At 46.0% G+C, this 12,926-nt stretch overlaps 1 protein-coding gene across 1 annotated transcript; it reads left to right on the forward strand.

Moving 5' to 3' along the window:
• The first annotated feature begins 3,016 nt into the window (after positions 1–3,016).
• Positions 3,017–7,816, forward strand: LOC144148830 (sulfotransferase 1C2-like). Its single transcript, XM_077680347.1, has 2 exons — positions 3,017–3,207; positions 6,526–7,816. Exon 2 carries the CDS (start codon positions 6,569–6,571, stop codon positions 7,514–7,516), a length of 948 nt encoding a protein of 315 aa, XP_077536473.1. The 5' UTR covers positions 3,017–3,207; positions 6,526–6,568; the 3' UTR covers positions 7,517–7,816.
• Positions 7,817–12,926: the final 5,110 nt, after the last annotated feature.

The following is a 12,926-nucleotide window of genomic DNA, read 5'->3' on the forward strand; positions in this document are numbered from 1 at the left end:
TAGAGGCCGGATAACCTCCCGCGTATAGTTATCATTTTCTATAGAAACCACTGAGCACTATCCGAACAGTGGAATGCCGGGACAATCTTTGCGGTGCGAAACTAGGTGGCCCGAAACACAAGATGGAAGCCACCTAGCTTCGCACTCCAAAGATTGCGCCTGCGTTCTGCTGTTCGGAGAGTGCTCAGTGGTTTTTATAAAGGATTCGCATGCGCGGAAGGTTATCGACGTGCTCGATATTGGCCATCTTGATGAAAACAGCATCAGCATTCCATCTGTCGTGCTTCCAGAAAAAGAAAAAAAAGAAAAAAAAAACAGCATCTGGAGCGACGGGCGCATGAGGCAAAGCGCGAGATGAGTGTTTACGTCATATTATCTTGGGCATTCTTATTGGATGTGTCTTTGTTTTTGTGTCTTTCTTGGCGGAATAAAAATCACTCGCCGTTCAGCGTTTGTCCTGACTTCTTTTGCTTGTGTGTCGTCGTCTTCGTGCTCTGTTCACCCCTTCATGATGCCCTACGAACTAGCCCACCAAGCAATCCCGGTGGATATGCTTCACGTTCTTCTCTTTGAGGGGCTCATCCGAACCACGTGTCATTTGGGCGGGAAGTTAAAAAACGATTTACCACAAAATGCTTGGCGGCGGCGACGCGCGGCGAGATAACGACAGATTAGCGCGCGCCGCTGAACGTTCGCTGATCATGTCATCAGTTGTGCTGATACGCGGCATCTGTGCGTGGTCCCCGAGAAGGTTGTAGTTTGCTCTGCGAACAAATTTCGCATTAGGAAGTACAGTAATCGTCAGCCATTTTTTAAACCAAACTTGACAGTCATTTAAATTGTCGTATTGAACTTTATGCCATATAATCGGGAAAATAGACCATTCAAGGCAATAAATAATGATAAATGTAGAAACAAACAAACAAACAAACGGCCGCAAGCGCCGATGCTTACCACAGAAGCTTCCCGCAGAAATCGTCATAAAAAATTCGACCCCCTTCCCCGAACAGCCTGGAATAGCGTTGTAATCAAGTTACGCCGGGCAGTTTCGCTTCTAATTAACATCAGTGTTTATGACGCTGAGGTATTGAAGTTGGGCTAATCGTTTCAGCCCAATTGCTTCACATTTATTTAAGACAGCTTCACACAGTAATTCGGCGCCATTGCGAGCATTGTGTGGCCTAATTGTTGCTCTTAAAGGCGTCATCGTTTAGTGAACCATCCGTGCGGTATTTTGAGTGTGCTGGTTGCACCCTACACACCGGGGCTTCAGCCTACTGAGATAATTATGGCACTCGCATCAATAATGCTTGACAAACTCTGATTTAAACACTTGCTCGCTAGGTAAAAGGTAAATTTGAATACCATGCTATTCCATGGGACAAGCTAACACCAATAGCTTATGCATTGTATCATCCTGACAAAGCTACGAGCGTGCCTCTAACGCGCGGTTGTCCATTGAAAGGAGACTGGGGTTAATGCCTGACACCTATGCTTTCCTCGCATAGGTTGTCGTCACTGGAGTATTGAAAGCAGATTAAAGCCCCCCCCCCCCCCCCCCCCCCAAAAAAAAAAAATCACCGGAATCACCCTTGTTATGTTCGAATTATTCGCTATTATAACGCACTCCTTGCTCCACGCGCCGGAAGAGCCAGCTGCGGTGACGAGACGCAGGGACAACATCCGCTGTCGTCCTATCCTTGCACCCAAGTACCGGAACATGAAAACACTGACAAAAAGTGTTCATTTAAGCGAAGGCAATGAAATACTTTCAGAAAACAATAAACATGGTTTTATTTGTCTGTAATGTCGGTGCAACACGAACCACAAAATGGAAGCCACGCATAGAATTACCGTAGCTTACGGAGTATTCGGTCAGTAGAATGTAGCATTGTAAGCATGGTACGACTCACAATACAGTGAAACAACCAGTGCTTCTTAAAGGTGAAGAAAACTGTTTGACCGAAAAATCCACGCAAAAAAGTCTAACGACTGTTGCTAAGGACATAAGACGATTTTTAAATTAAGGCGAAAACTATACTATTTAATTTGAGCTGGGCTAGCAGAAGGAGAATACCCTGAGAAAAGGAGGGTAAGAGAAGGAGGAGAAAAGCTATACCGGGCTGGCAGAAGGAGAAAACCGTGAATTCGATGGAGAGACGAAATAAGGAAATTCGGGCAAACACTGAACTCGGGCAGCGCAGGTTGAGATCAGTGGGTGCGGCCTTCGTCCGGCAGTGGACCTAAGTAGGCTGTTGATGGTGATGAAGATGATGAGGGTGATGTATAGCGGAAACCTCACAACCGGTGGACCACCAGGCTAACAGAATGGCTTCGTGGAGATCGCATAGATGGTTGAGATTAGAAAATTCGGCGGCAAAAACGGAATTCGGAAGTTGCAATTGAAAGTCTATATGAGAGGCGTGAGCCCCGCACTTAACATTGTTAAGCCTATTATGAAGATCATGAGGAGGATGATACCGATTTATGACCTGCATGTCATGAAGCGCTGAACAAGAAGGAGACGTTTATTACTTGAAGGAGTAATGCGGATCAAAAGCAATAGGTCAGTTATAAAAATCCCTCCCCTTATCTCAATTAGTTGAAGTCAGAAATTATGCCGAAATGTGGGTGTTATTCTCGTGCCGGGAAATTTGCTGACCTAAATTTTTCGGAGAATGTGCGGTTAATTGATTTTGAAGGGCAGAAAAACTGTTCTAGGAAAGATTGTTCCAACACGGGGACTTTGACGAATCCTTCTGCAGCCTGTAACATCCAATAGACGCGAACCCTCTCGTGCGGACACGCGAAGGGAGTGAAACATTCTGTAAACGATAACCTTGTAGCGGTTCTTGCGATAAAGCCTAATCTCGGTCTACCAACCCCCATGAATAACCCTAAATGAATGGTCGTTGTCCCTGCGCTGATAACAAGGACGTCGTCTGGTCTTGATTTATGTCGGTCACAATGTTTCATATCTTTGGCGTGTCAGCTTACAGCAGTGCGATAAGTGTGCAGGAAAAATTGTCTCCGTATCGTGGTTGTGCAAATATTGCGGGAAATCTGCCGAGTAACACTGCTTTGGCAACTGCGTATGAGAGTCACTTTAGTCTCCCGAGAGGAGAGGCGGCACCCCACCTCTACTATCGACACTAACAACATTATTCCAGTTGATGGTTGGAATTTCAGCCACCTGTCCAAGTTAAGGTAAGCTGCATGCTATGGTAACGTGCTTACCAGGAGGTAACTAAACACTGCTTTGTCTCATTCTTAAACTCGATATGTACCGATATTACAAAAAAGTATGTCACGAGTAGGACCCACATCCGGATCACGAGTTGTGCACTTATGGAGGTCTGGCCATAACCAAGGGGCGTTTATCAGAGTGCCAACTAGACGCAGTAAGGATTCTCTACTTATCCACGTCGAATGCAGCCCCGAACGAAGGGCTCGTGGGAAGGGCTGGACGAGTGGTCGTATGTTAGAGCTCCTTGAACGGATTACGCTTTGTTTGGAAGACTGGAAAAATTTGCTGATGCTTACTTAGTTTATGACATGCATCTGCTTTATTTTTTATTAGCACTGTCCTAACGAGATCGATCCCGAGCTAATGAATATCGTTCGTCATTTGCGTGGTAGAGTAATACTTTTCTAAACAACTTCTGTATACTAGAAAGCGGGCTACGGGGAATGCAGTTTTTACTCTCTTTGACGCCCGCCTCCTCTAGAACAAGAATTATATTGGCGTGTGATGGGCTGGTGGTGCATTAAAGCACCAATGCATTCTGAAAACAATTAAGTGCGATGCACTTTATAAGCGACCCTGAATCCGCCGTCATCCGCGCTCCTCCTCCTCTCCCCTAGCAACGGCGCGAGGAGCGGAGAGGAGCGTCTGTAGCAACGGCGCAGCGACGTCACACCCCACGTGACCCGCGCGCGCTCCGCCTCCCGCGCCGTGGCTGCGCGCGCCCGCGCCGGCTCCCGCACCGCTCCTCGCGCCGTGACGTCACACTCCCACGTGACCGCGCGCTGGCGCCTTTGCGTCTGCTCCCCCTCTCCTCGCGCCGTGACGTCACATGCTCTGCAGCTGGCGCGCCTTTCCCCCCGTTAGGTTTGCACTCAACCTCGGCGCGCGCCTCTCCCCTCGCCTGACAGCTCCCCCTCGCCGGTACTGTGCCTCTCAAGGCGATGGCAGAATTACTACGCCGTGTACTCTCGGCGCAAGAAATGCATTCGCACTTCCTCACGATTCCCTTCGGGGAGGTGGGGGCACTTTTTTTTTTTATTTTTCTAACGCAAATTTTGTTTATGGTTTGGCAGATCAGAGGCTGTTTCCCCATCTCCTGCTTCGCCTCGTCTCTTTTGCGCCTAAGTTTTTTTTTCTTCGTTTTAGTTACACTTGCAACCTTACGAACCAAGCTGCACGTTTCTGTACTCTGTCCTGGCAAACGTTCCTGGTGTGTACATATGCGCAGTGCCTCCGCGCTACTTCCAGTGTCCAAACTCACGTATTTCATTATGTTGCAGCTTCATCTCTTGTAGCATTCCTTCTGTATCTAACATTACCAACACTCTGTACTACCCGTTGTCTGTTCAGTTCAGCTTCATTAATGCTTTGCCATGACAGAAATGTCACACTTCGAGTCAGACAACTTGGCAAGTAGACCTGCTGTTTTCTTGTTTCAGTTTTATATTCCTCTGTTTCTCAATATTTCACATCGTCGTCAGTTCTTGTTTAACAGTCTTTTTTCTGGGATCTTTTCGGCTGGTACTCGTATAGTCTGTGACTATAAATAGCAGCTCGGTAATTCCAAGTCCACCTAATACGGAGAATATTTAGCTTCCCATCACGTTTTAGCGACTACTATAAAGTGATGCGCCTGTTTTGCGGCTGCCATTTAGTCATTTTAGCTTCTGCGCGAAGTAATATACTGACTATAATTTATGCTTCCTTCTTTTCACTCATTGGTTATTTTCTCCTCTTAGACACAAATGTATAATTCTTTTTTTCATTCCATAGAACTGCTTTTAACCTTCTTTTAACACCTCAACATACTGCCGAAAAGCTTCATTCACTAGAACAACAAAGTCGATTTAAGTAATTTCTTCAGGGTTGAAGGGTTACTTCGTGCATTTCTAGCTTTTTCAGTCGACCTACTTCTGTTTCATCTCGGAGATACAATCTTCCGTCCCACCATGTGTAGGGTGTTCACGTTAATAGGTGCCGTCAGGCCATCTTAGCCGAAAAATCTTGCGGTCGCATCCGCACACGAAAACGTTTGTGCATAACCTTTCATTTCACAAAATTGCATCACCCATTTAGCTTGACTACAACCGACGCATTTTCTTTCCAAGTTCTTCTGAATTCATCCGTGTTTTTTCCTACCACTTTATGCTCCAAAAACCATATTCCAAGCTACTTCCTTTCTTTAGGTCTTGGTTAGTACAAGATATGTTCGCTGTTCTACACCTCAGTCCACTCACTGGCGCTCCTGATCTCGCATGAGCAATCTAACAAACATAGAGGTGCTGCAACAATACAACTATGCTGCCCTTTCTACACAGAATAGGTAATTATTAAGTCGCGGTTTATGTAGCAGTGGCAGGCTGCCCCGACCGACATATTCCTAGCATCGTCAGTTGCATGACGAGCTTTGCGTATCTGCCTGAATCTGCCGTTTGGCTTCTCGGGACTGATGACTGAGTGTTCAGCGTTGAGTGCAGAGTGAGGCTGCTGCCTAATACTACGACAGGATGGCTAGGTACTGTGCTAAAGAGAGGCTGCTGCTTTAATCCCAGGTACCCGTCACCGAAAAGATTAAACGTATTTAGGCTAGTCTGACCCGGATCTGGTGAGGTAATTTTCTAAGAAACCAAGCAGACTTCAAAAGCTGGATCTATGCTATTGACCCTTAGTTTCTCTTGGGGTGCTATTCCTCAATATTACTTGGAACGGGAGAAATAAATTAGTCAATTTGATTCCTATTTTCGTATAACAGTCGCAGTGAGTGCCCTGGGAGCTAGCATCTATGACATCACCTTCCCGCTGTAATTGACTGGGCAAAACGGAACAAAAATATATACCGTCATCAGAACGCTGGAATGTGTAATGATGTAAAATACGAGCTTTATTGTGAAAGAGCAAAGGCAGGCGTCTGCCAGGAAAATGTAGTTGATATTAACGCAGGTAACTTGTTTTATGCGGTTTCTTAACCCGCTGCAAAACTTTTCCAGCGCACGTGGTTTATTCAGGACACTACTATAACACGCTTTTAGAATACTTAAGTTTTTTATACTTATTTAAGGATCTGAATGATCAGATAGTTACAAAAACCATGCTCAAAAACTGCTTTTAGCGACTGTTCTTTTCTAATTTTGCTCTACCCATGGTGTGATAAATTACAGTTTATTTAGATGGACTTCGAGGACATCCTTTCAATTCTGTATTCATTTATTTGTTATATATCGCCTTACGCATTCTAACCCAGAGAGATGACTCGTTTAAGAATTTTGTGTTTTTTACAGGTATACTTGAACGCAGCAGGTGCCGTTCACCTTTCAGCATATCATGGACGCCGAAGTATTTCGAAACATTGAGGGCATGCACCTCTCCAAGGCCTTTCCGGATGATGCCATACGGTCGACTCTTCAATACAAGCCCCAGCCTGGAGACTTGTTCATCGTGAGCTACCCCAAGTGTGGCACGACATGGTCACAACACATTGTTTACAACATCCTCATGGATGGCCAAGAACCCGAGGACCCATTGGAAGCTATTCTCCGACTACCCTTTTTGGAGCTCCAGGCAGCGGAAGCCGCTGTTTATGCTCCCCGACCAGCGGCATTCAAAACACACCTCCCGTTCAACAAAGTACCCTACTCGCCATATGCCAATTATATTTACATCACAAGAAATCCATACGACTGCTGTGTGTCTTACTACTACCACACCAGGAATATTCAAGCATACCGTTTTCAGAATGGAACATTCGACGAGTTTTTTGAACTTTTCCTTAATGGCAAAGTTGACTACGGGGACTATTTCGACAGTGTGATGTCTTGGTACGAGCATCGCACTGATCCGAACATACTATTCCTAACGTATGAAGAACTCAAGCGCGATACAACAAAATCTGTCCTGAGGATGGCCGAATTTATCGGCGACGACAAAGGGAAGATGTTGCGAGGAAATTCAGAGCTACTTGAAAGCATTCTCCAGAGAACTAGTTTCGAATACATGAAGGACAGGCCGACGTATAGTAGGCAAAGCTTCCGACCGAGTTTTATGGCGTCGCCTCTCATGCAGAATTTAAGGCCTGAATTAAAAAAGGGATTTCAGAATCTCGTGGAGCTAACAAAGAAGCCGATGACTGGAGAGTTTTTGCGCAAGGGAAAGATTGGGGACTGGAGGAACCACTTCTCCCAGCAGCAAATACAACGTATGAAGGAAAAAATTGTCGAAGCCACGAAGGGATCTACCTTGATGAGTCTCTGGGACGATGTGGATATTCCGTGAGCACAACATGACAAGGCGAATATGCGAAAAAGGAAATGTGCTCCCTATATATGCTGCCTCCTTAAAAGTAATGCATTGCATGTGAGCTATGTTACACTAGAAATATTTCTGAAAAACATGCACTGATGTGCGTTTTATTGCTAGCAAACTGAACATTTAATATTATTATAGTCGAATAGCACAAGGGTGCGCGCAATTTCTTGTGTTTTATGTGTCAATATACTTTACATGCTATTTATATGCCTCAACGCATCCTCATTTATTGTAAGAAAATGCGTTTGAAATAAATGTGAAATTCTTTGTTTTGTGTATTTATTACGTTCAAAAGAGCTCAAGGATGTCACAAAAGACCATGGTTCTGACTTGTCCAGCCCTACATATTGAAGGCCGACCCGAACGATATTTTAAGGTGCCCTCTGAGGTCTAAGTTGCACCCTGGTATATTCTGAGATTAAGAATAATGTAAATAGCCATGCATTGCGCGTACGGGGAAAGTTGGCTCACTGCTGTATGAGTGTGAAAATTCTGAAGTCGCACTTAATTATGCCTACAAAATAGCTCGGTAATGTTCAGTTTCCGTTCACTAGGCCAATAGGCCAATAAGTCCTAGAGAACCGGCCGCCAACTTATGTAGTTCTTCGCGGCAAAGTTGTACTTCATTAAGTTTAATACCCACCCAGATGTCAATTCTGCTGACAATTTGCATTTCGTAGCAACCGGGGCATTATGTCGCGGCGGCATCAAGTTAGAACACGCATTTTCACGGGGAAGTTAATAGAGCATCCTTCGTAAGTACTCTTCCCGTCCGCCAGCTCGAATGGACCACCGGTATCGTCGCACCAGCAGAGTTAACAATACCAAATCGTCCAACAAACCATGTTAAATGCAAAGAAATGCTTGGGAATTCCGGCACGTCTTTCTTGCGTCCGTGTTTGGTCAGTGTTGTTTCGCCATATCGTTTTCTGTGGAGTAGCTTTCATCCTCAGTACAAAAAAAACACATCTCTCATAACAACGATTTGAAACATCAAGTACTTACAGGCAAGGCGTTTCCGGAGGAGTACATCTGCTGGCATGCCTAGTACACGTCTACAAACTTCAGGGGGAAGGAATCCTTGGGCATATCTAAGGCAAAGCTTATGATTCAGCGAAGAATGTACCGGCATTGTTTTATGAACAAGGCCTGCCGTGTTTAGTTTGGCAACAAAAGGGGGAAAGGGATTTAAATGGTCCTTAACTAAGGCGGGGGCAAACGCATAGAAAAACCAAAGCATGTCGGCTCGAGTAGCGCTGAGAAAAGCAAAAAAAGAAAACGATATACAAAACAAACACAGTTGTTCATACTGGCGTTGCGAGCCGCAAAAATAAATACGTTTCGGGGGGTAGTTTAAATTGTACAGGTCCGTAAATGGGCGCACTGTGAACGCTTAACTGGGGAAAAACTACTCTAAAGGCGGCTGGCAACTTCGTAGCAGTTCTCAATGTGAAAGCAATGTTTCATAATGTTCCAACGTTTTACATAATCATGTTCCTTTTCTGCCGATTCTGCATTGAAAAGGAGTCGGTTAGAAGGGGTTTTCGGGATTGCTTCGGGAACGTTCTGGTTTTCCGAAAAATTTACCTACCCGGAAACGCTTCACGGCACCGGGAAATTTTTACACCGGAAGCTGCCTTTCCCTGCTCCACAACTGTGCTGGTTGTAACCTCGCCTATCTATCCGTACTATCTTGATTTAGATACTTTCACTCGAAGGCACTAAAAAATGAAATCGCCCTGCCGTGCCTGGAAAAAGCAGTCAGCTGGTGGTGTCACCATTTGGCACAACACGGCTTTAATGAGCAAAGAAACAGGTTAAAGGGTGCGTGATTTACATCGGTCGTTTTGCAGGCTAGTCATCGAACTCTAGAACATGCAAAAAATATCAAAAATAAAGTAAACAAATCAGCAATGCGGGGGTCATTCTGTCATTCCTTATATGCATGCATGTGCTGTCGCACAAATGCGATATATCAGCTGACCGGTTCTCTCTAAAGGTACCTTTGTTCTGCTGAAAATACGCTTGGCAGGGGTATTATTAACGGAAAGCTGGACCCTGGGGGGAATACTGCTGCACGGAATGTACTGTTTTTCAAACATTTGAGTTCATTCCGTGTAAAACAAACAGTTATGTGTTTACTCCCCTGCCTTGTGTTCAGACGTACTGTCGGGAGCAAAAGTCTGGATTCCACGCAAGCGGCGGCCGAAATGCATTGCAGTGCCACCCTGCGAAAGCTCGCCTGCTGTCGAGACACCGGCTGTAGGGCCTATCTTAACTACACGCATGTTCGTTTGCTCGCACGAGTCTGATACGCTTTTTGTTCACGGAAAGACCGAACGGTGTCGCTTCGGCCGTGTCTAGCATTTACGACTGGGCAATTCCGTCGGCGTGTAGCATTTGCGATACGGTCTCAGTGAGTGGCAGTAAGCGGCCACTGATGCGTTGAACGGGTAGTTTTTCGTCACTCTTTTTCAGCGTTGCACATCGAAAGTAGTTGCTATCTGTGACTGCACCGCAAAACAATAGTCTCAAACTGGTTTAAGGAAGCGTGTCGCTTCGCGACTGCTTTTATCGAATGAATCGAACGAACATGCGTGCAGTTAAGATAGGCCCTACAGCCGGTGTCTCGCAGCAGGCGAGCTTTCGCAGGGTGGCGCTGCAATGCATTTCGGTCGCCGCTCGCGTGGAATCCAGACTTTTGCTCCCGACAGTACATGGGCCACCCCAGAACATGCATTAGGTGTGTCTATGAGAACACCAGTTGTGTTTGAAAGGAAGGATCGTTCCGCCCCGCCCTCAGCATTGCGTCAATCGCGAGTGTAAAAGCTGTTTTTCGGTAACGGGTATGCGTTTCAAGCACGACGATTGCACCGCACGGGAAATGGCCGACGCCATTGCTATAAGAAAAGTAGGCTTCCAGTGGATTAATCAACCTGTATAAAACGTCGCCGATAAAGAACGGTTGCTAGATAAAAAAAGTGGTTTTTATAAAAAAAACCGAAGCAGCGCGAGGTGGGGTGCATTGTGGGCACAGCGTGGTACAGTACTTATGGGCTATTTTGGCCACCTCTAGAACGCATATGCCGACGGAATACCTAGCCGCAGGCCCGGTATTGTAAGGGTCTTTAAGTGCTTGCTGCGAAAACAAAAAAAAAACGTGGTTGATCCCTCTTTCATAGGGATCGGTAAAACACGAAAGTGAGATGTGCCTTCACAGGATCAGTTGAATGTTTTTGCTGCATCGATATGAACTTGCACTTCGCAATTTATCTTTCGTTGGTATGGTGCCGTCAGACTTATCAACATTAGACATTGGATCGCACACGGCGGAGCTTTAGGTTAACCCGAACGAAACCACACGCGCTCGCAAACCATGCCAAACAAACCGAGCGCGTGGCCAGCGAATCGTTTGGTGAGCTCACGCTGCGCTGCAGCGAAAAAGCATGACTTGCGGGGCTGTCTTGTGGGTGTGCTTGGCGAGCGACAACATGCTGACGCGTCACTTTCGCAAATGTGAGACTAATGGCTGCTGCTGCGTCCGTTCTCCGTGGAGTGTACGGCAGGCGGTTGCGTTGCGACGAGCTCAGCTGGCACCAACAGTCAGCGCTCGTTAGCATCGTGATGCACTACTTCACTTCACTTCTTTTAAAGGGCAGCACCTTCATAACAGAGGAGGTATTAAGAAGGATATATGGCGGCTTCACACAACTGTCTCCGCTTCACCTCATAGCGCAGTGGGCAAAGCACCTGGCTTCTCCCGTTGCGGCAACAGAGCACCTGGAACGAATCCGGGCGCTGCCGCGTACTTCTGGCGATGCCATTTTCGTAGCGGATATGACGTCATTCAGATCTTGGCGGATCCCGGCATAAAGCACTTTCCCGTTAAAAAAATAAGTTGATGAACCGTTCATGACAAAACTAAGTGGATCACGCAGACTGCTAGAATGAACCTGCTAACCTGATCAACATCATTGGGACCTCCTCCCAAGGTTGGTAATCAATGATGTCACTCGTTCATTCCTGTCTATAGCCTTCCACTAACCGTTGAGTCTATATCAAGAGTGTCTGTCACGCGGTAATCACAAACCAGGGGGGAATAACAACGCAAACGCTGGATGGATGTCTAATTTTTCCCTGAATTGAATAAATAGTTTTTTTTTATTATTCACAACCAAATCAGTGTATACAATATAATGCCGTATTACCTTCTCCTTTAATTTATTTTGTTTATTGTTTTTTTTTTCGCACACAAAGAACATAGCAACTGCCCCGAGTGGACGCTGTGACCATGACACCTTTGCTGGTGCTTCCGAAGCTATCTGGTGGGGCCGACTTCCGCAAGTGGCAATTTCACATCTTTTTGGTGATATGAATAGCTGCCGGCACTGTCGCGTTTGACTTTATTAAGTGTAGAGCACTTTAGGGGACCACCTTGTCGTTTTCGCTCATCCGCTGTCCTGGTGTCATGCGGCATCACGAATCGAAACAGGGCCACACGGCGTCAAGAACCCAAGCAGAGATTTCGAAAACATACCTGCTTGTCCTACGATTCAGCCCTCAGGCGGCCAAGAGTTACCAGCATGCTTCAACAAGTGGTTTATATAGCCAAAACCATCCCAAACTCCTGAGCCACTTGCATTTGTCATACATGTCCCCATTATTCAGCACAAGAAAAACTGCGGGTGCGTTTCAGACAAAAATAATCCAATTATCTGGCACTTCCGGCTTCCATTCAGTTACCTACGCTTGTTGGGTTGGTTGTAAAAAAAATGGCGCCGGGAGAGCAAAAAAATTATTTCCCTATCACTCTGTGAAGAAGGATGACCAGCAAAGCTCGACGCAGTCCACGGAGCCCACGAAACAGAACACTTTTCCACGGAGTGCACAAAACAGAACAGAACACAATTAGCGATGGAGCATACTTCCTATCCCATCAGCTGAACCTCTAAAGTATTTAAGCTTTGTTCTTGCAGAAAAACACGTAACTGCCTGTGTCCCTCCGCCGTCGTAAGGTTCGTACTGTTTGTGTAAGGCCAAGTTCAAACTGTTGCCCAAACTGTCGTAATAACTTTAGAGAATGACTTCATTTCACGTCTCAGCCAACCGAACTGCTTGACATGCCATTTTTTACGTTCGTAGAAGAATCGGCTTTTGCGTCAGTAGTCTGAACATAGCCTCACACAAACCAAATCCGCTCTACCACTGACTTCGGACAGGTCCCATTGTACCGTTTAACGTCCGTGTTTAAACCTCACACCAGCACAACGGACATGACATCCATTAGCACGGGCATGAAACCTATAGCTACGTGTGCACGCCCCGCTCCTCCCTCCCACTATTCTCCACTAGAAACCTCCGCACGTATAAACCGGCC

Source organism: Haemaphysalis longicornis, unplaced genomic scaffold (assembly GCF_048455015.1).
Source record: "Haemaphysalis longicornis isolate Haplotype H1 unplaced genomic scaffold, Haemaphysalis longicornis Haplotype H1 scaffold_8, whole genome shotgun sequence".
Lineage (NCBI taxonomy): Eukaryota > Metazoa > Arthropoda > Arachnida > Ixodida > Ixodidae > Haemaphysalis > Haemaphysalis longicornis.